Source organism: Leptidea sinapis, chromosome 6, assembly GCF_905404315.1.
Source record: "Leptidea sinapis chromosome 6, ilLepSina1.1, whole genome shotgun sequence".
NCBI classification, from domain to species: domain Eukaryota; kingdom Metazoa; phylum Arthropoda; class Insecta; order Lepidoptera; family Pieridae; genus Leptidea; species Leptidea sinapis.
Genome location: NC_066270.1, coordinates 8,096,886 through 8,122,734, shown reverse-complemented (window position 1 = coordinate 8,122,734; position 25,849 = coordinate 8,096,886). Strand labels below are relative to the sequence as shown.

At 37.4% G+C, this 25,849-nt stretch overlaps 2 protein-coding genes across 5 annotated transcripts in view; both read left to right on the top strand.

The window, feature by feature from the left end:
• The window catches only part of LOC126965042 (lipase 3-like), a 49,463-nt gene that overhangs the window by 1,853 nt on the left and 21,761 nt on the right, over positions 1-25,849 (top strand). The gene's annotated exons all lie outside the window — the stretch shown is intronic.
• Positions 1-25,849, top strand: part of LOC126965041 (lipase 3-like) — a 59,294-nt gene that overhangs the window by 32,822 nt on the left and 623 nt on the right. The window contains exons 1-4 of one of the 4 annotated variants that reach the window (XM_050808472.1): positions 11,998-12,160; positions 24,134-24,335; positions 24,721-25,091; positions 25,184-25,342. The exons of 1 other annotated variant lie outside the window; for it this stretch is intronic. In XM_050808472.1, coding sequence (XP_050664429.1) covers positions 12,014-12,160; positions 24,134-24,335; positions 24,721-25,091; positions 25,184-25,342 — 879 coding nt within the window. In that variant the 5' untranslated portion in view covers positions 11,998-12,013. Of the gene's footprint in view, positions 1-6,376; positions 6,825-11,997; positions 12,161-24,133; positions 24,336-24,720; positions 25,092-25,183; positions 25,343-25,849 lie in introns of those variants that run through there. 2 more of the 4 variants (XM_050808473.1, XM_050808476.1) reach the window with 2 other exon arrangements.

Sequence of the window (25,849 nt, the reverse complement as noted above, 5' to 3'; positions counted from 1 at the left end):
TTCTTATTATATTTTACACTTATTTTTTCGAAACGCAAACTTCATAATGTTTACAAGCGCGCTATTATACACTGTTACTTTTCTTGTTCTATACTATAGCTTTAAAAATGGATAACACGGGCAAAATTAATGTCTACTATAAAAATACTCGGGATTACGAACGAAAACAACAACCTTTTATCGAAATCTCTGTCTCAATTCGTATGATATTATTATATTAACGGAAACGTGGTTGGTACATAGTATTCTTAGTTCAGAGTTATTTGACGACAGGTATATCGTATGGCGGCGAGATAGGGATTATGATTTAACCCAGGAAGCTATGGGGGGTGGTGTCCTTATAGCTGTACGTAGGGACATTATCACTATGACACAGTCCAAATTTCATTCTACGGCTGAAGACTTATGGGTCACAATAACACTAAAACAAAGCAATTCTAAAAATTGTATTAAAATCAATTTGTGTGCCATATATTTATGTAAACAGAAATGTGGCTATCATTTTCAGATCAGCTACAAAATTTCTTATCAAAACTTAATGAACTTAAATGATAAGTACTTGATAGTTGGCGATTTTAATCTCAGTTCAATTATGTGGTCCCGCTGTAATGTCTCTCAATACATGATGCCCTATAATGTAACTACCGACGAACACAAAGACTTCATTGATGACCTTACTCTTTTAGATTTGCAGCAATACAACTGGGTTGTTAATCATCAAGGAAGGATTCTTGATCTTGTTTTATGTAATGACGTTGTGCATGTGTTTGAATGTGACGACGCCCTTTCAAAAATTGATCCTTATCACAAGCCAATTGTAATAAAGGTGGAGTTTGTGGATACTCCGCTATTAATACCTCTAGTTCGATCAACTTATCTGTTCAATAAGGGAGATTATAATGCCATTAATTAGGAATTATTAGAAACTGACTGGCATAGCAAATTTTCCTTACATAGCGTAGATAAAGCTGTTACATTATTTTATAAAATCCTTGATAAATTATTTGAAAAGTACATAAAGACTAAACGTATAATGCGAAAAGCCTATCCTAAATGGTATACGCCTGCACTGCTTAAGTAGCTAAAAGAAAAACACAAATATCTAAAAAAATATGAAACGTACAACAATAAATCTGATCAATTGACTTACTTTTTGTTGCGCGACAGAACCAAATCACTCGAAAAACGTTGTTATGAGAACTATATAGCAAATGTAGAAAGTTCTATCGAAAAGGATCCTAAGCATTTTTGGTTCAAGGTTGGTTTCAAGGTTCAAGCTGACCTAGACCGACTGGACAACTATTGCCAAACCAATAAGCTTGATCTCAATCCCTCCAAATGCTCTGTAGTTACTTTTACACGTAACTATAACATTATACCATCGGATTATAAATTAAAAAGTCAAACACTAACAAAAAACACTGTTGTGCGTGATCTTGGAGATTTATATGACTCTAAACTGTTATTTGATGATCATATTGAACATATAGTCAAGAGCTTCAAGCGCCCTGTGATTTGTACAACGCACATGTGCTTCGTTCAAAAACATCAAAACATTTAAAATTCTTTACTGCACATTCGTACGCAGTATACTCGAATATGCTTCCAAATATTATGATACTTTATTATTTAATATGACTGTAATTGGATACAGCTTTATTATTTGTTTGATTAAATTATCAAGTGTGATTATTACAAAAATTATCTTTCTCAAAGTATTTTTTATAAATTATCTTTTTCTAAGTATCGCTATGAGATTGAGGATAGAGGTGATTTTCACATTCTGAGATAGAAAAATCTGATATTTTTTTTAGATGATATCTCAACTTATTCAAAGCCAAAGCCAAAGTTCTTTATTTGCCAGAAACATTCACAAGTAAAGTTGTTACAAAATTAATAGCACGCTTAAGTTTCGTCTTGACAGACATGCAAATATGTTAGTGGTTTCGCTTCCCAATATTATAACTTAACACAATCAATAATTACTGCTACATTTAATTTGACCAACGTAAAGTCATATCTAAAAGACCCTACAGTACACAATTACAATAATTAATGAAATCTTAAGAAAATGTTGTAAAAGTAATCACAAAAAAATATAATATTATTGGTAAAAATAATATTGGTGCCAGTTACCACTTCGTTTGACAATATTCGTTTATTGAGTAAAACAATATTTATTAGTAGTGTTAATAATTTGAATATAAATCTATTTAACACTGTCTTCTCTCTTATTATCTCGTTAGTTTAGTTATTACTTTATTAGTTACTTTTAATCTCGTCTATTATTTTATTATTTTTTTTTAATATTTTTACACACATAGCATGACAGTTATTTTGGTACAAAGTGGTTCTAATGTAGGGTACTCGAAGTATAGTAGGATCACGCAATGGAAACAAAAATCTGTCGCCGAGCCGAGTGAATAAATTTAAATTTTTCTTAACTAATAGTAGTAATATTTTGTTTATGATTGTGGAGTTACCCCATAGCCGTGATATTCAATGATTGCAGCTTCTTTTGATATAGTCTTTCTGGTTCGCCTAAGAGCAAAGACAAATCTATGTATCCTTTTAACCAGCGATTCTATGTGAGACTTCCAGTCTAATATTTACCAAGGAATTTTAGAGTAGGAACTTCTTCAATTAATTTACCTTCATAACTTAAACTCTTAAACATATTATGATTCGTGTTTTTGTTACTAAATTGAATTTATTTAATAATATATCATGGTCAACATGGTCAAATGCTTTGGTAATCTCAATTTTTTTTTAATATGATTACGTTTATCAATTTCTACCTCCTTTTGAAATCTTTCTTTTGGATGCGTTGGTCGGTTGGTAACTATAATAGTCATTCTTTTTCATCATTCCCTGTGGGTTTGGATCTGTGTGTTCCAGTGTTGTTGTGATATTTACCGATCTAGGTAATTTGAGTCTGTCATTCCATGTGTTGCCATTAGAATAGTGAGTCTTTTGAATAGGAGCTATAATAGTGTTCATTTAACATCTCCTTTCAATGACGCTCTGAAAAAGATTTTTTTTCCTATTTTCTACCTCTTCGTATCACCGCCACCACCATGCGAACCGGCTTTTTTCCGTTATCACGTGCGGTGACAGGTACGGTACCTTCACAATCCAATAGATACATTCCAAATTGACATTAACTTGACAGCAGCAGATAGCAGATAACTGGTCTGGCGCACCCCAGTATCAGCTCGATCCATTTGACCGCGTGCAACGCAGAGCAGCTACAATTGTCGGGGACCCAGAGCTCTGTGAACGGCGTTGCGTAGAGACGTCGCTTCACTGTGTGTTTTCTACCGTAATTATCACGGAGAGTGTTCCAAAGAGCTGTTTTACATGATTTCTGCCACCGAATTCCACCTTCGCACGACACGCCACAAGGTAGGATGTAATCACCACCATCTGGATGTGTGGCGGACCTCCACAGTGCGGTTTTCAAGGAGCTTTCTTCTATGTACTACAAAGCTGTGGAATGAGCTTCCTTGTGCGGTGTTTCCGGCACGATACGACATGGGTACCTTCAAAAAAAGCCGGTACACCTTCCTTAAAAATGCTCCTGTGATTCCTCTGGTGTTGCAAGATAATGTGGGTGGCGGTAATCACCTAAAACCAGGTGACCCGTACGCTTGTTTGTTCTCCTATTCCATAAAAAAACTATGATATTTGCTACTAGCTCCTTCCTATAATATAAATGCCGATTATCTGCTATATCTTATGCAATACACTATTTATATACTTATATTGTGAAACGCAAAAGATGTCTTTATTCGATAGATAAGTGGCAAGAAGCCTATTCGTAACTTTATTTGTACATTGTGAGACAGCCCCTTAGTCAAAAAGTACTTAAACCTCCCCCAAAATACATTGCATCTTATGGTAGTTTAGTACGTTCAGTAGTTTTCGCAGTATAACCGAAGGAAAGAAACAGCAATATCAATGATGTGTCCCGGCATTAGTAATAATAACTATAAACTATTTTATCGATGTACATACTACCCTCTATATGGTAGTTTATCGACGAAAATACCCCATATAGAGGGAAATTCCAAAACTCTACCAGCCTGCAGCTACTTTTATATTTATCATAGCAAAATTCAAAATGCAAAATAAGGGACAAGACGAGCAGGACGTTCAGCTGATGGTAATTGATACGCCCTACCCATTAAAATGCAGTGCCGCTCAGAATTCTTGAAAAACCCAAAAATTCTGAGCCGCACTACAATTGCGCTCGTCACCTTGAGACATAAGATGTTAAGTCTCATTTGCCCAGTAATTTCTCGGCGCCCTTCTGTCCGAAACACAATAATGTTTACACATTACTGCTTCACGGCAGAAAAAGGCGCCGTTGTGGTACCCATAATCTAGTCGGCTTCCTGTGAAAAGGAGCCTCCAACTGGTTTATTTTGTTTATAAAAAATGTAGAACAACAATAGCATTCCTAGTTGAAACACAAATATATTTTCAGCCTGGTCTCGCGGCGAAGTACAGATATCCACTAGAGGAACATACGGTCGTCACTCCCGATGGATACATTTTGCAGATGCATCGTATTCCTTATGGCCGAGACAACAACAATGAGCCTGGAGACAAACCCGTCGTATTTGTTATGCACGGGCTGTGGGGATCATCTGTCGACTTTATTCTAATGGGCCCGGGTTCAGGATTGGGTGCGTTAAGCAAAAGCTTTTATTGTTAAGTTGTTTATTTTTAAAAAACGAATATAATATAATTTTCTTTAATTAAAAAAAAAAAACAAATAATTGCGAAACTGAAGCGGCAGTGGGCACATAGTTCGACGGACAGATTGCCGGTGGGGCAGAAAAGTCCTCGAATGGCGACCACGTACCGAAAGACGCAGTGTTGGTAGGCCTCCCACAAGATGGACCGACGATTTTTTCAAGATCACCGGAATACGTTGGATGAGGCAGCTCAGGAGAGATAGTCGTGAAGATCTTTGCTGGAGGCCTTTGTCCAGCAGTGGACGTCTTCCGGCTGATGATGATAATGAATCAAATTTATAATACAATTTTTGGTATTTTTCATTTTAGCGTATCTCCTAGCTGAAGAGGGATATGATGTGTGGATGGGTAACGCTCGTGGAAACTATTACTCCCGAAGACATGAATGGTTACGGCCTGATGCACTATTAAATACTTCCTTTTGGAATTTCTCTTTTGATGAAATTGGACACATTGATTTACCATCGATGATAGACTATACACTGGAATATACTGGCAAGCAACGATTGCATTACATTGGTTTCTCTCAGGGCACCACTTCGTTCTTTGTGATGGGATCGCTCCGGCCTGAATATAATGACAAGATCATTTCAATGCACGCCCTAGCGCCTGTAGCGTACATGGCCCACACTCCAAGTCTGTTATTCAGAGCACTGGCTCCATTTGTTACACAAATTGCGGTAAATATCATGTATTAAGTGCGCAAAAGTACGCACATTTGCACAAGATTTTCGAAATATTTGCTTTTTTCTATTCATTTTTCTTTTTCCAGGATGTAGCCAATCTGCTTCGTATTGGTGAAATTTTTTCACACAATGCTTTTTACACATGGGCTGGCCAAACTTTATGTACCGACGAGGCAGTATTCCAACCAGTCTGTAGCAATATTCTATTCCTACTCAGTGGATATAGTCCGGACCAACTAAACACGGTAACTTTCTCTGACAATAATTATAAATACGAAAATTGCCAAGGCAATTTAAAAATAAAACTTTGGAGTATGTAATCTACCGATCAGATCCCTGTGATTGTTTTCAAATTCGAAATCAAAGTGAAACTTTAACTAAGCGCTTTTTAATTGTCACTATAAATATATTTTTTAAATTACTGAATCTACCATATTATGTTCGAAAAAAGAAGTGCTCGTGAGTAGAGCATACAAGGAACTCAACCACTCTTTTGAATCAATAGAGTATTTTACAATGGCTGTAATATACAAAACAAATTAATTTGTAGGGTGCTGCATCCAATATATGAATGTATAAATTAATATAAATAATAAAGTAAATTGTATAAATTTAGTTACTATCCTCGGATCAATCAATCAATCTTTAGAGCTTATATTTATTGTTTGTGTAAGGATGCCTTCATGAACATGATGGTCGTGATTACTGTCAAAATTAGTTATTGCATCCAACAAATGCAATGATTTATTAACTATAACGGGTCAACCTCGTACCACAAGCAGCACCTGTTCACGAGTTTACGCACTGAGCGAAGGAGACGTCCCGGCACATGTCCCCGCTGCAAGCAACGCTATCCAATCTTACTATGCAAAAAAAATTACTAACTTACATAAGTAAAAGTAACTTGAAATAATATTTACATTTCAGACTATGCTGCCAGTGATATTTGGTCACTTTCCCGCAGGATCCTCCATCAGAGCGTTTACTCATTACTTGCAAGGAATATCACAGAAGGGATTCCGGCGTTACAACTTTGGCTTGCTGAGAAATCAAATAATTTATGGAAGTATCAGTCCACCAGATTATAACTTAGGCAATGTTACTGCGCCCGTTTTCCTATACTATTCAGAAAATGACGCGGTATCCGGCGTACTCGATGTCGAGAGATTGTACAATGAACTACCGTTTGCAGAGAAGTTTCTGAACGCGGACAGTACTTACGGTCATATCGATTATATTTACGGAATTAATGCAACGTCTTTAGTGTACGACTACGTTATTAATACAATCACGTCACTAGAAAATCAAAATAAATAATTTGTATTCAACTGTTACTGTTACAATTTATGCAATAAAGATTTTCGTGTTGTTCATAGATATTTATTATCCTTACTTTTTGATAAGCTTATTAATTTTACCCTTTAACGGATGTGCATTAGACTAGGTCATGATGGATAGCGACCTCGTTTCCCATTAGCGATCTAGAAAAAATTACGAGTATAGTATGGTATGGTATGGTGTAGGGGCTCCTGTTTCCGCAATTAAACCACTAGCATGGGTCCATTTTGCGTGCAGTAATGGCCGGTTACTCCAACCAGCCCAGCTCCTTCGAGAAGTTCAGAACATTCTTGGGGTGTTCACAGACTTCTTGGAGCGACCTCGTATTGGTTAAGGTTTTTGCCCGTTGGTTGGCCACCCCCGCCCATTCCAGGATTACGTGAGCGACCGTTTCGTCTTCGGTCAGACAACCTCTGCACTTAGGACTGTCCGTTACGCCGATTGTGAAAAGGTGTTTGTTTAGTGATGTGTGACCCGTTAGGGTGCCCACCATTATACGGATATCATGTCTGTTGAGGCTCATAAGTCTACGTGTCAGTTTGGGCGATAGTGCAGGTATCGCCACCTTCGACTGTCTACAGCTTGAGACATTCATCCATCGGGTGTTGTGTAGGTCGTTGGTGAGAGAGCGTATCCATGAGCGCATTTGGCTGAAGGGCAGTGGCAGAAGTGGCAATGGACCAGACACTATATTTGCCGATGCCCGCCTTGCAAGCTCATCCGCTGCATCATTACCCAACGAACCACTATGTCCCTTGATCCATTGCAGAGTTACCTGGTTATAAGAGGCAACTTGCTCCAGGGTTTGGTGACATTCGTGTATTAGTGCTGAGTTGTGTGCTGTTAGTACCGCCATACTGTCAGAAAGAAATCTGATGTTGTGGCCATGTACCTTTCTTCTTAATATAGCGCTGGCGGCTTCCTTGATGGCTACGCACTCACATTGGAAGATGGAGCTGTGTGTGCCCAAGGGTATGGAAATGTGTATGTTTAGTTCCTGTGAGAATATGCCGGCACCAGTTCCAGTAGCCATTTTCGAGCCGTCTGTGTAATTTCTTAATTCGTTTACACCTGACTGGTCAGCATCTTTCTCATATAGCTGTATGTGATAGTTTTTATGGAAGGTATTTGTTTTAGGTATCTTATCACATGGTGCCTCACAGAGTGGATAATCCTTTGTTACCCTATTCCAGAGCTGAACGCGGACAGTACTTACGGTCATATCGATTATATTTACGGAATTAATGCAACGTCTTTAGTGTACGACTACGTTATTAATACAATCTCGTCACTAGAAAATCAAAATAAATAATTTGTATTCAACTGTTACTGTTACAATTTATGCAATAAAGATTTTCTTGTTGTTTATAGATATTTATTATCCTTACTTTTTGATAAGCTTATTAATTTTACCCTTTAACGGATGTGCATTAGACTACGTCATGATGGATAGCGACCCCGTTTCCCATTAGCGATCTAGAAAAAATTACGAGTTTTTTTGTATAAGATGGAATTACGATGCCGGCTAGATTATGGGTACGACAACGGCGCCCATTTCTGCCGTGAAGGAGTAATGTGTAAGCATTATAGTGTTTCGGTCTGAAGGGCGCCGTAGCTAGTGAAATTACTGGGCAAATGAGACTTTACATCTTATGTCTTAAGGTGACGAGCGCAATTGTAGTACCGCTCAGGTTTTTCTAGAATCCTGAGCGGCACTGCATTGTAATGGGCAGGGCTTATCAATTATTCAGATGAACGTCCTTATCGTCTCGTCCCTTATTGTCATAAAAAAGGGGGCAAACTGGCAAGAGGCTCGCGTCATGGAGAGTAGTGAGGAAACCGCCCATGGACATCCGCAAAACCAGGAATGGAAAGATGAAAATCAAGAGATTCGTTACCAGCTATATAACAGTGGGGCAACGCTGCCGATATTACAATATACAGTATGGAAATAGCTTGTATGAAATAAATGTAGGTATATACTTGTTAGCATATTTGCTGACGATATACCAAAAATTAATGAAATCCGTGCATTGGTTTTGTCAAAAAGTAGGCTTTTCATTTGGAGCCAATTTAAACGTCCTGTAAGATTTTGGTAACTGGGTCAATGATTCAATGAACTTGAATATTTCAATATCAAAAAGCGGCAACGCCACTTTATTATGCCGTGCAAAAGTTTAAAAGCAGCGCTGCAAAGTTGCCTTTGAATTGCGCCGCCCGCGGCTGTTAAAGAGATACCGCCAGCAAGTGTATTTTATAGCCTAAACACATGGTCGGATTTGGTCCGGCTGAACCATCGGCCGCGGTCTGGTACCAGAACTTTTTTTTTATTTATGGAAAAGGAGAACAAACGAGCGTACGGGTCACCTGGTGTTAAGTGATCACCGCCGCCCACATTCTCTTGCAACACCACTGGAATCACACGAGCGTTGTCGGCCTTTAAGGTGGGTCGTATCGTCCCGGAAAGACCGCACAAGGAAGTTCATTCCACAACCCACCGCCACACATTCAGATGGTGGGGATGATATCCTAACTTGTGGCGTGTCGTGCGAAGGTGGAATTCGGCGGCAGGAATCAGGTGAAACAGCTCTTCGGAACACTCCCCGTGTTAAATTCGGTAGAAGACACACAATGAAGCGACATCTCTACGCAACGCCAAGTGATCCAGCCGTTTGCAGAGCACTGGGTCCCCGACAATTCGAGCTGCTCTGCGTTGCAAGCGTTCCAATGGATCGAGCTGATACAGGGGTGCGCTAGATCTGAGATAACAGCAATATTTGATGGCTGGAGCTGCGCTTTCTAGAGCGCTAGAATGTGGGCTGGCTTGAAGTATTGCCTTGTTCTATTAATGACGCCGAACTTCTTCGACACCAATTTGGCTTTGCCCTCCGTTCTGGCAATCGCTCGAGATTTCGAGAACCCCTCGATTACCCTCCGGACCGTTCTGAATACGACGGCGAGCAATTGGTGCGAGGCGTCCACCCACGCCCACTGTACCGTCCTATGGTCCCGCCGTACCAAATTCGACCATGTGTTTAGCCTATAAAATACATGCCAGCGGTATCTCTTCTACGGCGGCGCTATTCAAAGGCAAGGTCGAAATTCGGACGGCGAAGGATAAAGACATCTTCTATCGATAATTAGCTTTCTTTAAAGTGAGTTGTAATCGATAAACAATACGCTGTTTAAGTTTATTTTGAAATTGATCTGTAATGAATATTGTAAAAATACTTATTAACTCATTAACTAAATTAGGGTGTACCTAAGTATTTCCAACTAAACAGCTTCAGAAATTTTATTTTTATAAATTATGAAGTAGTTCAGACGTAATAATTGTGAATAAGGAAGAACTAAACAATAACAATTTATTACGTGTTAGTAATTTGAAAGGCACCTATCAAAAATCGTACCAACTTACTTGTTGTACGTTGTACGACGTAAGTACTGAAGTTACGAAAACAAACTATTTTATTATAAAGCTTATCCATTCATTAATTTATTAAATATTAAAAATATTAAAACATTCGAGTAACACAAAAGTAGTTTTTACTGCCTTGTTTAGGTTATTGGTAAGTAATTGTAAATAAAGTATCGATAAACTGGAATTGTGGGGTATGCCCTTTTTACACCTTTATTTATTTTCGCCACTTTATTTAAGTATTTGTAATTTGTTATTCAGTTTAACGTGAGCTTTCGGAATGTGTGTCCGATGCCTGGAGTGTCCAAGCGAGAGCTTTACGCAGGCCGCTATTGTTTCAAGTTTTTGTTGAAAAGTTAAAGTTGTATTTATTAATTTAACTTTCCTAAAGTTCAAGTGAAATATTTCAATCAATTTTCATTTCTTCGGTAATAATTATGTTATTGTTAAGAGCTTGTTTACGAGAAGAGAAGTAACAGTCAATTCGCTGCCGTGAGCTACGTTGTCGCTCCTCGGGATCAAAGTACGTAGTCTAAACAGACTGTTTTCTTATTTCTAATACAATTTTGATAATTAGTTTCTTCGAAAATTTCTTTTGTATATTTTAGTGATTTTAATTTAATTATTAATTTTACTATACTTCTGTGTACCAGTATGACTTGTATTTTCATATGTTTGCAAACCATAATGTATATTGATACATAAATTTTTCAGTAGGTAGTAAAAATAATTACCTACTCAAAATCCGATTCACAAGGCGAGAGCGAGCAGAGTCAAAGAAAAGCAACGTTTCAAATCCCTGTATCAATAGCCAGGGTCAAAAACTAATTATGAGCGAGTACGGAGTAAGTTATTAAATGTAACGGGATTTGTGGCGTGCGCGCACCCTATCATACGCATTACTCACACAAAATATGGGCTATTCACGCACACGGAGATAGTTGGGTTTCGCGTACAGCGCGACAGCGATAGTTTCTTCAAATACCTATTTTTATTACGCTTGACACATTACATATACACTTTACTTTTGCGAGGGATTGTGCAATTGGCGCCGAAGACTGTTCTAGTGCGTGCAGGCACGATCTTTCACGATTCTCGATTGAATAAATCAATCTAGCTGTGTTCACCGAGTTTATTTGAGACTTCCTCAATATGAGCGCCCCATTGAAGTTTTCCATCTAATACTATTCCAAGAAACGAAGTAGAATCTACAAGTTTTAAGGGTTGATTTTATGGTTTATTTCGAGGCTGCAAATGGCAAATCATCAATGTAGATGAGGAATAAGAAAGGTCCTAGGAATAAACCCTGAGGCAATCCCATCCGCATTACAGCTCCTGATGAATGTTCATTAGTAATTACTTCTTTCTGGGTTCTATTAGATGAGTATGACGTAATAAGATCAAGTAATAATTGGAGCAATAGCCTACGCAATCAAATGCTATCGAAAGATCACAAAATAATCCTAAAGCGTTATCTGATTTCTCCCAAGCATTAAATATGTGTCGACCTTTCGTTAAACCAAATTGTTTGGAATGTTAGATATGTTTGCCAGAGAAATGGTTTAATATTTGATTTAATATTATATTTTTTTTTTTTGTAGGTACAATAGAAACTGGTCTATAATGTGTTAGTATTATTAATTATCGTCTTTCGGATCATATTCACATTTATATGATTTTTATCATTGAATACCATAATTATGATTTATATCCGCTTTATCTGATATTAATTAATTTTATAAGACTTATCTGATGTTAATTAATTATATAAGACTGAATTATTTTCGAGAAATGCAACCATTTCTAAAATGCTGCCTGCTCTTTTGGTTCTATTTTGTGTAGCAGTTACGCATGCGGGTAGATCGCCGAACGCTGATTATGTTGACGACTTGATAAGAAACAACAAATTTGGACGAATTTCGGACAGCGTTGTAGAAGATGCTTTACTGGATGTTGTAAGTAGCATAGATCAAGTTTTTCTATATTCTCCTTATAGATCTGTAGCCTCATCTGTAATTATTTTTTTATGTAATTTTTAGTACCTTATGAAATCAAAAACGCCTTATGATAGACCTGCCACAATTCTACGATTTATTTTTATTTTTGTGCATCTTTATAATAATATGTCCTTTTATAACATAAAAGCAGCTAAAGACCGCAAGCTGTATTAGATTGCATGATCTTAGTGAAAATTTTATAGATCGGATGGCTAGTGACTATAATATTCTAGGCACGACTTCATCATCCTGTTAGATAGGTCATTGGTACATCTTCTTTCAAGGTAAGTTAGACACCTTTTGTTCCGTTATGCTACGATCCTGATTTCACTTGGCAGAATATCTCGAGTTTCCCAGTGGGAAGATAAGTAATGCACATCTTACAATTCATATGCACATCCATAGTTACTACAATAAACAATCCTCAAGACGGCGTTAAAATCCAAGGTAACAATATATTTACATGTCAGTGAGCCATTTTCGGTATCCAGTGTGCAAGCAAGGTCATACAAGGTAGGCACGGAAAGAGTCCATGAAAATCAAAACATAGCGGTTGTTGAGAATGAAGAGTAATCGAGAAACCAATCAAAACATCGGCAAGCACCAAACAAAACACATACGAAATCATAATAAAGCTTAATTCTTTGCTCGGCCGACCGTAGCGCGTACCCATGTTGCATTTAGTGCTCAGCTGACATCAACCTTGATTGGACGTGTACAATTGTGAAGAAAAATTAATTCATTTTGTAACCTTGTTAATATGTGCGTACTACTTAAGTACAATTACGAAATAAAAGTAGGAGAAGATATCATGTTTACCCAATTATTAGAGTGCCTAATTGAGGGAGAAATTTATACAATATATACTGTTAACATTAATTTTTGTCTACAATTTTCAATTACGATGTTACGCACGCGCGTACGGTCGGTCGCTCGGTCAACCTCGCACTGAACGTATATTTTATATATCGTCAATTCGCCATTACAAGGCAGCGATTTGACGTACGCAAGACCGACGAGCTGGACTAACGATTCTCGTCAGCGTGACGTAGCTGTACGCGCGTAGCAATTGCAAGCTGATGTGCTAGACTGTACTCGTACATACTATTATGTTATCATTGTTATAGCTACGTTTGACCGACGTTAGCGCTGACCCTCGGTCAAACTTTAAATCTAGCCAAACGAGCAATGAGCAAGCCACAGCAAGTAAATAGGTACTGATTCAATTGTGAACTAGTAATGTTAGTCAAGTTACAGAATGCCGTACAATGACATACAAAGAAAAGATAAGACTGATTTGTTTTTTTCGTCCAAATACGACTATATGAAGTGGCTCTATTTGTCTATATTTGCCTATTCTCAAGAATAAGACGAATACACGAGCATCCGTATCAGCCCCCTTTTCGGTTTTTTGCAACATATCAAACGATTACGAATTTACCGATTCATGTTCGATTGCCGTCTACTTTATTGTCTATGCACGTTTAAATGTTTTTTATTAGGGTTCCGTAGCCAAATGGCAAAAACAGAACCCTTATAGATACGCTATGTCTGTCTGTCTGTCCGTCCATATGTCACAGCCACTTTTTTCCGAAACTATAAAAACTATACTGGTTAAACTTGGCAAGTAGATGTATTCTGTGAACCGCCCTAAGATTTTCACACAAAAATAGAAATAAAAGTATAAATTTCGGGGTTTCTTAATTTTTTTTTCAATCAACCCATACGATAGGTCTTCAAAAATGATATTGAGATTTCTAGAATCATATTTTTCACATTACCACGCATTCTTTCAATGATCAATTGGTTTGAACGAAATGTAGTAAGTAGCTTTTTTTAATACGCCATAAATCTTATTATAGTAGTATATAACTTAATTGAAAAAAAAAAACACTATTATTAAAACATCGATCAAAGTTACAACGAACTACAAGAACTTTTATATTCTGTTACTTGCTGCTACGGATCCCACTTGGCCGCTTTTTTAGGTAGATAATACGCCCCTCGGTAGTTTCATGGACCGAGTTTCGCACCAACGTCTCCATTCTTAAAGTACTTGGCATAAAACAATGCCTTTCGGTGTTAGTACAGAGTCGAATTCCTAAGTTCTGCGGACACGTCTCCCGGCGCGAGAGTGAGTCTATTCAGCGCCTTGTCATACAGGGCAAAGTGCACCACAGGAAGAGGAAGGTCGCCCATGCGATGGACCGACCAAATTAAGTCTGCTGTGGGCGGTCCATTGAAAGAGTGCACCAGACTGTCTTCCAGCAGGAAAAAGTGGCGAATGCTCGTGGGGCGAATCACATCTGCACCAAAAGAGGTCATTTCATGATGACCACGACCGCTCTGTCAAGAGTGTAACGAAGAAGATGAATACGCTGCTACTGTAGTCAACACGGCCATCTTTTCGTTCGATGCTGTTCGAAAATATTCGAAAATGCTCAACATATTCACTGTTCATGAGCGATGTATAGGCGGTGTATTCCTGTTATCTAATCGGACTTCGTTGTGAAGTGCCACCATTATAATCAATAATCAATAAAAAAAATTCAGTAATAATTATTATCTGATACTTTCTTATTTAATATGACTGTAATTAGATACAGCTTTATTATTTGATTGATTAAATTATCAAGTGTGATTATTACAAAAATTATCTTTCTCAAAGTATTTTTTATAAATTATCTTTTTCTAAGTATCGCTATCAGAGTGAGGATAGAGGTGATTTTCACATTCTGAGATAGAAAAATCTGATATTTTTTTTAGATGATATCTCAACTTATTCAAAGCCAAAGCCAAAGTTCTTTATTTGCCAGAAACATTCACAAGTAAAGTTGTTACAAAATTAATAGCACGCTTAAGTTTCGTCTTGACAGACATGCAAATATGTTAGTGGTTTCGCTTCCCAATATTATAACTTAACACAATCAATAATTACTGCTACATTTAATTTGACCAACGTAAAGTCATATCTAAAAGACCCTACAGTACACAATTACAATAATTAATGAAATCCAAAAGAAAATGTTGTAAAAGTAATCACAAAAAAATATAATATTATTGGTAAAAATAATATTGGTGCCAGTTACCACTTCGTTTGATAATATTCGTTTATTGAGTAAAACAATATTTATTAGTAGTGTTAATAATTTGAATATAAATCTATTTAACACTGTCTTCTCTCTTATTATCTCGTTAGTTTAGTTATTACTTTATTAGTTACTTTTAATCTCGTCTATTATTTTATTATTTTTTTTTAATATTTTTACACACATAGCATGACAGTTATTTTGGTACAAAGTGGTTCTAATGTAGGGTACTCGAAGTATAGTAGGATCACGCGATGGAAACAAAAATCTGTCGCCGAGCCGAGTGAATAAATTTAAATTTTTCTTAACTAATAGTAGTAATATTTTGTTTATGATTGTGGAGTTACCCCATAGCCGTGATATTCAATGATTGCAGCTTCTTTTGATATAGTCTTTCTGGTTCGCCTAAGAGCAAAGTCAAATCTATTTATCCTTTAAACCAGTGATTCTATGTGAGACTTCCAGTCTAATATTTACCAAGGAATTTTAGAGTAGGGACTTCTTCAATTAATTTACCTTGATAACTTAAACTCTTAAACATATTATGATTTGTGTTTTTGTTACTAAATTGAATTTATTTAATAATATATCAAGGTCAACATGGTCAAATGCTATGGTAATCTCAATTTTTTTTACTACGATTACGTTTATCAATTTCTACCTCCTTTTGAAATCTTTCTTTTGGATGCGTTGTTAGCTATAATAGTCATTGTTTTTTATCATTCCCTGTGGGTTTGGATCTGTATGTTCCAGTGTTGTTTTGATATTTATCGATCTAGGTAATTTGAGTATGTCATTCCATGTGTTGCCATTAGAATAGTCAGTCTTTTGAATAGGAGCTATAAGAGTGTTCATTTAACATCTCCTTTCAATGACGATCTGAAAAAGATTTTTTTTCCTATTTTCTACCTCTTCGTATGACCGCCACCACCATGCAAACCGGCTTTTTTCCGTTATCACGTACCTTCACAATCCAATAGATACATTCCAAATTGACATTAACTTGATAGCAGCAGATAGCAAATAACTGGTTTGGCGCACCCCAGTATCAGCTCGATCCATTTGACCGCGTGCAATGCAGAGCAGCTACAATTGTCTGGGACACAGAGCTGTGTACGGCGTTGCGTATAGACGTCGCTTCACTGTGTGTTTTCTACCACAATTATCACGGAGAGTTTTCTGAAGAGATGTTTTACCTGATTTCTGCCGCCGAATTCCACGTTCGCACGACACGCCACAAGTTTGGATAAAATCGCCACCATCTGGATGTGTGGCGGTCCTCCACAGTGCGGTTTTCATAGAGCTTTCTTCCACGTACTACAAAGCTGTGGAATGAGCTTCCTTGTGCGGTGTTTCCGGCACGATACGACATGGGTACCTTCAAAAAAAGCTGGTACACCTTCCTTTAAAACGCTCCTGTGATTCCTCTGGTGTTGCAAGATAATGTGGGTAGCGGTGATCACTTAACACCAGGTGACCCGTACGCTCGTTTTTTCTCCTATTCCATAAAAAAACTATGATATTTGCTACTAGATCCTTCCTATAATATAAATGCCGATTATCTGCTATATCTTATTCAATACACTATTTATATACTTATATTGTGAAACGCAAAAGATGTATGTATTCGATAGATAAGTGGCAAGTAGCCTATTCGTAACTTTACTTGTACATTGTGAGACAGCCCCTTAGTCAAAAAATGTAGGTTCCAGATAAGTAATCACCATAAATTAAATACTTTAACCTCCCCCAAAATATTCTGCATCTTATGGTAGTTTAGTACGTTCAGTAGTTTTCGCAGTATAACCGAAGGAAAGAAACGGCAATATCAATGATGTGTCCCGGCATTAGTTAGTAATAGTAACTATAAACTATTTTATCGATGAAAATACCCCATATAGAGGGTCAATTCCAAAACTCTACCAGCCTGCAGCTACTTTTATATTTATCGTAGCAAAATTCACCTTATTAAATTTATTAAATTTCAAGAACGGGGATTACATTTTGTTTTGCAATGACACACGCTGCTGAAAATTCTCATGCAACAAGACCTGCATCGCCCAGATTTACTCAAGTACTGAAAAAAATGAACTTTCTCCATTCGGCAATCACAAAAAAAAAGTTATTTGCCAGCTTTTATTGTATTAGTTACTCTATAGTCTATACCTTTAAAATAACACCTATATTGAGTCATCTCCTCAAGGGCCATGATTAAATCAAAACAGTAATTAAACACACTTTCATTATTTATTAATAAACACTCGTCTAATGCGCAACGGGGCCCGGAGACAACTGACTCGCGACTCGTCATTTGCACACGTCGACAGCTGTCCCCACCCCCTTCTAAAAAAACTTTTACATGATAAACGTTACTTAATATTTTTTTTTACACGTTACACATATAACATAATAAACATTTTTTTAAATATTTTCTGTTTACACATTACACATATTACATAATAAATATTTCACTTAAAAATACAATTACAATAATTATACAACAGAGGGTTGTTGTTGCACGTGTATCGGTTGCGTCAACCAATCTTGCATTTTCGCTCTACAGTATCTTTTCATTCCATACAGAACCACGATGACAAGTAGCACCGTGATAACTATTAATACAATTCCTAATGTATTCAGTTTGTTTTCTACACTCTCTTGCACCGTAGTTACTTGGGCCTGGGCCAAAGCTACATTTAATGTTAACTTCTTTAGACTTATAATTGCCCATTTTATAAAAAGGTAATATTAATTAATAATGCAAAACAAAAACCAAACAGTTGTTAACTGAACGTTGAAATGAAATATAATATTATGTTTTCTACGCAATAACTCCTATTTATTAGCGCGAAACACACAACACATCAAAAAAAAAAATTGTAATGTTATTCAATTGCTTAAACATTAGCTTAAAAATATTTGGTGCAAGGGGCACTTAAAATTAAAATCAGCAAAACGAGGTATAGGTCTCCGAGTAACACGACCTGAGCGTGTCGTCATAGTACGTTAGTCGGTGTCATGTTCATCGTCATGTTAACTGTCGCACTTGAATTCGTTAAGAAATATGCTCGTTTCAATCGGTCAATAGATATTTGAACATTTCTGTTAGGAAACTCAACTTTATACACCTTAGATTTACGACTCAACACACGGTACGGACCGTCATATGTTGGCTTTAATGGACAGTACCTCGTTACGAACGAAAACATATTCACAGTCTTTCAGATCAGAATGAACAAAAAATGACGAATGAGTCTTGGAATGAGGTCTTAAACCGTTCAGAATGCCACGCAACTTTTGAACGTAGGTGAAATCACCACCTGTTGTGATTATCTCCTTATTAAAAGTATCGGACGGCAGGCGAAGTGTTTGACCATACGTCATTTCGGCTGCACTAAGCTTACTGTCCGTTCGAATAGCTGCTTTAAGACCTTACTATATAAATAATATAACGATAATTCGTCAACCCAGGATGATGATTTTTGAATTAAACGCGCTGTTAATACTGGCAGCTATTTCGGTCAACGGATCAGCCTTGCTGTCCAACGCGGTAATGCTGCTAAGAATAAATAAGATTTGTTTTGATTAAATATAAAGCTGCGCTGTTAATTAAACTTTTAAACATCTATGCCACCTTTCTATGGCGCCATTGCTTTGTGGGTGATATGGGGTTGTTCGGATTTTATTGATACCTAGCAACACCATAAGCTTAGCAAATAAGTCACTCTCAAACTGGCGTCCCTGATCGCTGTTTATCCTTAAAGGACAACCGAAACGTGATATCCAACCATCATACACATACTTGGCTACAGTTTCCGCAGTAATATCCTTAAGAGGAAATGCTTCCGGCCAGTGTGTGCGTCTGTGTATCATAGTCAGGCAATACCTGAATCCTTCTGACGTCATTGCAAGAGGTCCAACGAGATCTATGTGCACGTGTTCAAATCTACCACAAGATGGAAAAGCTTGCACGGCTGAATTAGAGTGTCTAACTACTTTTGTGCGTGGACATGCTTAACAGTTCTTAGACCAAATCCCAATGTCACGATTCATACATGGCCAAAAAAATTTACTAGACACCATTTTTCTAGATGAGCGTATGCCTGGATGTCCTAAATTATGTATTGTGTCAAAAGCTAATCTACGAAAATGCTTAGGTAAGTACGGCCTAATGTTGTTCGTCGATATTTCACTGAAAATAGGTTTGCTACACATGGGCATAACTATTTTCTTGAATTGAGTTCGCTTATTAACGTCATTGATGATGTGTGAGAGCTCCTCATCCGCACCTTGAGCGTCTGACAACTCCTCATAATTAATAGAGGTAGGACAGTGTATCGTCTCTATGCGTGATAACGAGTCTGCTACCACGATTTCGGAACCTGTAATATGTCTAATGTCGGTAGTATACTCGCTAATGAATGCTAATTTCTTCTTCTTTTTCGCTAATTTCTTTTTCGCATATAGTCTTTTTAAGAGCGTAAATTAAGGGCTTATGATCTGTGTAAATATGTAACTTACGGCCTTCTATTAAATCTTTAAAATGACGAATCGCTAAGTAAATTGCTAGTAATTCGCGATCATAAGTGGAATACTTGGTTTGAGCATCTGAAATTTTTGGCGAAAAATAACCTAACGGTTTCCACTTATTATATACATATTGTTGTAAGACTGCTCCAACGCAAGAATTTGAAGCGTCAGTCATTAATGAAATTGGAACCTCGCAATGCGGGGCAGATAACGTGACCGCTTCTTGTAAAAACGCCTTGCACCGATCTGAAAGCTTCGTCAGCACAGGATGTCCATACAATTGGTGTTTTGTGTCTTTTCTTCGCACCACGTAAATAATTATTTAAAACTATTTGATACTTAACTGCGTTGGGAATATGAGAACGATAAAAGTTTACCATTCCTAAGAAGCGACGTAACTCATCAATCGTTTTAGGCTTAGGATAATTTTTAATAATTTCGATTTTGCTAACTAAAGGTCGAATGCCATTCTTACATATTGTATGCCCTAAAAATTCAATTTCTGATTTTAATAGATAAACCGAATTTACTAAAACGTTCAAAAACTTTGTGTAAATGTTCTTTATGTCGTCATCAATAAATGTAAATCAAAAATCAAAACCTTGAAGTACCCAATGGTCTATAAACCGTTGAAAAGTTTGACTTGCATTACGTAAACCGAAAGTCATCATTGGGAATTCAAAATGTCCAAAGGGTGTCGTGATCGCGGTCTTTTCAATGTCATCCGGGAAAATAGGTATGCAATGGTAGGCTCTAATAACGTCAATTCGAGTTAATTAAAATTCAAATTCAAATATTTTTATTCAAAATAGGATTTAAAATCTCTTATTGAACGTCAAAAACGGCCCATTCAAAAGAGACTGCCTCAGACCTGAGAAGAATGGGCGCAAGAAACTCAGCGGATTTTTTTTAAATAAAATATGGATTACAACATGATATCGTACAATAAACATATATAATTAAAGAGCCTGAGGGTGTTCGCTTTATTCCCAGTCCGTGGTGTCATTAAGAAAATCGTTTATGGTAGAATAACCTTTCCCACACAAATGTTTTTTAACAATTCTTTTAAATTTCGTAACACATTTGTTTTGTACATTTTCTGGGATCATATTGTAGAAGTATATACATCGCCCAACAAAAGACTTACAAACTCGACCCAATCGAGTAGTAAGCATAAAAAGTTTATGTTTGTTCCTCGTGTTAACATTATGAATGTCACAGTTTCTAGAAAATTCCTCAATGTGCTTATGAACTTACAGAACATTATCAAAAATGTATTGAGAAGCAACAGTCAAAATGTTTATTTCTTTAAATTTTTCTCTTAATGATTCTCTAGGACCTAGGTTATAAATCGCGCGAATAGCCCTCTTTTGCAGCACAAAGACGGTATTAATATCGGCCGCACTGCCCCATAACAATATATGACATAATTCTATGAAAAAACTAAAGTATACTAATCTCACCGTATCTATGACAGTTAACCGTCTAATTTTCTTAACCGCATATGCTGCAGAACTAAGCCTATTCGCCAATCCTTCAATATGGGGGCCCCACTGCAATTTGGTATCAAGAATAATGCCAAGAAATACAGCAGATTCCACTGGTTTTACCACCTCTCCATTTAATAAAATATTCGCATCTAATTTTTTGACACTTGGCGCGGTGAATTTAATATATTTGGTTTTATGACTATTTAACAGTAAGTTATTGGCGCTAAACCAGTACACTATGTCAGATAGAGCATTGTCTACTTCATCATATAAAACTTGGCTTCGTTTCACTTCGAATATAAGTGAAGTGTCATCCGCAAAAAATACCACCTTGTGTTTTTTTTCTACAAGGTTAGGTAGATCATTTATATAAATAAGGAAGAGGTAGGGTCCAAGAATAGACCCTTGTGGTACCCCCATACCGAGAGGAGTCCCAGGAGATCTCCTGCCATTCACCTCGACCCTCTGAATCCTATTATTTAAATATGAGAACAGAAGATCGAGTGCAGATCCTCTTATACCATAGTGACATAGCTTCCTGACCAGCGTTGAATGTTGAACACAATCAAACGCCTTAGATAAATCACAGATGATACCAAGTGCATTCTGTGATTCCTCCGAGGCCTCAAAATATTTCTGATGAGTTCAACACCTGCATCCGTAGTCGAGCGTCCCCTAGTAAAGCTAAATTGTTCTATATGAAGTAACTTATAAGTGTTAAAGTGAGTAAGCATTTGGCTTAAAATAATTTTTTCAAAAATTTTACTCAGGGTCGGCAACACTGAAACAGGGCGATAGTTATTTGTGTCAGAAGTGAGTCCCGATTTAAATATTGGTGTAATTTTACTATACTTCAGAAGGTCAGGAAACACGCCATGTTCAATACAGCTATTAAAAACTAGTGCTAGATATGGTCCAATGACGTCAATAACAGAACTTATTATTTTTACAGATATGCCCCATATATCAGCAGTTTTTTGTCATTTCTAAGGATCTGAAAATTTTAATTATTTCTGCTGGGCTTACAACACTGAATTTGAAATTTAAAATAGTCTTACCATCCAACAGATAAGCAAAATTGTGTAAACGCGGTACGGGAAAACGATCCGGCTTTGTTATCGCGTTTAATCGCCTATAGTCTCCGCATGGCCTAATCTCGCCGTTTTTCTTAGATACTACGTGCAACGGACTAGAGCATGGGCTTTTCGATGGGTGACATATCCCCATCTCCTGCATTACCTTGAATTCCTCCCTTACACATTTGTACTTATCTGGCGGAAGTTGTCGAGCACGAGCATGAACTGTAGAAGCTGTAGTTTCTATGTAGTGATACACATGCTTTGGACTATTCTTATAATTAACAGGTTTACTAATATCTGGGTATTTACAAATTACATCCCAGTATGGATGACTTTTGTCAATAGTGGTCACAGAAGCTACGTTACAGTTCACAATCGGTTGAGGTGAGGATAACTCAGAAATCTGTGGCTGCTGCGAAGTCTCCATGATTTTGTTGGCCACAGTGGCCAGATTATCTATATCCTTAGTTTCCGTTACGGCTAGCACGGCTCGCACAGCAGTGGGAAGATGGCCCTGCCACAGTATCCTTAACATATTGTCAGGTACTTTCTCCCGTCCTAGATTGCGCATACGGCGAAGAAGTTGCGACGGTTTTTGGTCGCCTAGCTCCATTTCGCCAATCAGTTTTTGTATTTGGCGATTCTCCGATTCCTCATAAATAGTCAGAAACCTACTCTTAAGAGCTTCATATTTTTTCATCAGCAATCTTTTGAGGACCTAGAACCGCTTCCGCTCTGATGAACCATACTCTTGGCTGGTCAGTCCAAAATTCGGGAATACGGTTAGTGACAGAAATTACCGACACGTCACTAAGCTCCGGTTTGATTTGCAGTGGCCCCTGCTGGGCAGCAGTCTAAGATAACTGTCCTGGTACCGGATTCATCATCAAAACTGGCACTTAATTTGTCCACTGAATAGTTCACGAAAGTCACTTGCACCACCGAAAAATTTTTTTTAGTGTCGGTGTTCGTCGGGGTCACCAATATTGAGTCATCTCCTCAAGGGCCATGATTAAAGCAAACGAGTAATTACACTTCCATTATTTATTAATAAACATTCGTCTAATGCGCAACGGGGCCCGGAGACAACTGACTCGCGACTCGTCATTTGCACACGTCGACAGCTGTCCCCACACCTACATTGAGTAAGTAGTAGGCGGTTTTAGTTCTACGGCCGTTGTTTTACAAATTAAGGTGAATTTTGCTAAATTAAAAATTAAAGGCAGACTGGTAGGGTTTTGGAATTGACGTCCTATATGCGGTATTTTCGTCAATGAAATAGTTTATAATTTATTCCTAAAGTTTTATTACTATATGCCAGGACACTTTATATATAGATATAGTGTCTGCTTAAGTTAAGCTAAGATTTTTTTTAATGGAAATAAGGGACGAGACGAGCAGGACGTTCAGCTGATGGTAATTGATACGCCCTACTCAATAAAATGCAGTGCCGGTCAGGATTCTTGAAAAACCCAAAAATTCTGAGCGGCACTACAATTATTGCGCTCGTCACCTTGAGACATAAGATGTTAAGTCTCAATTGCCCAATAATTACACGGCGCCCTTCTGTCCGAAACACAATAATGTTTACACATTACTGCTTCACGGCAGAAAAAGGCGCCGTTGTGGTACCCATAATCTAGCCGGCTTCCTGTGCAAAGGAGCCTCCCAATAGTTTATTTTGTTTATAAAAAATGAAGAACAACAATAGCATTCCAAGTTGAAACACAAATATATTTTCAGCCTGATCTCGCGGTGAAGTACAGATATCCACTAGAGGAACACACGGTCGTCACTCCCGATGGATACATTTTGCAGATGCATCGTATTCCTTATGGCCGAGACAACAACAATGAGCCTGGAGACAAACCCGTCGTATTTGTTATGCACGGGCTGTGGGGATCATCTGCCGACTTTATTCTAATGGGCCCGGGTTCAGGATTGGGTGCGTTAAGCAAAAGCTTTTAGTGTAAAATTGTTTATTTTTAAATAACGAATATAATAGATATAATTTTCTTTTATTTAAAAAAATGCCCAATGATTGCGAAACTGAAGTGGCAGTGGGCACATAGTTCGACGGACAGATTGCCGGTGGGGCAGAAAAGTCCTCGAATGGCGACCACGTACCGAAAGACGCAGTGTTGGTAGGCCCCCCACAAGATGGACCGACGATTTGGTCAAGATCACCGGAATACGTTGAATGAGGGCAGCGCAGGAGAGATAGTCGTGAAGATCTTTGCGGGAGGCCTTTGTCTAGCAGTGGACGTCTTCCGGCTGATGATGATAATGAATCAAATTTATAATACAATTTTTGGTAATTTTTATTTTAGCGTATCTACTAGCTGAAGAGGGATATGATGTATGGATGGGTAACGCTCGTGGAAACTATTACTCCCGAAGACATGAATGGTTACGGCCTGATGCACTATTGAATACTGCCTTTTGGAATTTCTCTTGGGATGAAATTGGACACATTGATTTACCATCGATGATAGACTATACACTGGAATATACTGGCAAGCAACAATTGCATTACATTGGTTTCTCTCAGGGCACTACGTCGTTCTTTGTGATGGGATCGCTCCGGCCTGAATATAATGACAAAATCATTTCAATGCACGCCCTAGCGCCTGTAGCGTACATGGCCAACATTCCAAGTCTGTTATTCAGAGCACTGGCTCCATTTGCTACACAAATTGCGGTAAATATCATGTAATAAGTGCGCAAAAGTACGCACATTTGCGCAAGATTTTCGAAATATTTACTTTTTTCTATTCATTTTTCTTTTTCCAGGATGTAACCAATCTGCTTGGTATTGGTGAACTTTTGTCACACAGTGCTTTTTACACATGGGCTGGCCAAACTTTATGTACCGACGAGGCAGTATTCCAACCAGTCTGTAGCAATATTCTATTCCTACTCAGTGGATATAGTCCGGACCAACTAAACACGGTAACTTATTCTGACAATAATTATAAATACGAAAATTGCCAAGGCAATTTAAAAATAAAACTTTGGAGTATGTAACCTACCGATCAGATCCCTGTGATTGTTTTCAAATTCGAAATCAAAGTCAAACTTTAACTAAGCGCTTTTGAATTGTCACTATAAATATATTTTTTAAATTACTGAATCTACCATATCATGTTCGAAAAAAGTAGAGCTCGTGGGAAGAACATACAAGGAACTCAACCACTCTTTTGAATCAAAAGAGTATTTTACAATGGCTGTATTATACAAAACAAATTAATTTGTAGGGTGCTGCATCCAATATATGAATGTATAAATTAAAATAAATAATAAAGTAAATTGTATAAATTTAATTATTATCCTCGGATCAATCAATCAATCTTTAGAGCTTGTATTTATTATTTGTGTAAGGATGCCTTCATGAACATGATGGTCGTGATTACTGTCAAAATTAGTAATTGCATCCAACAAATGCAATGATTTATTAAC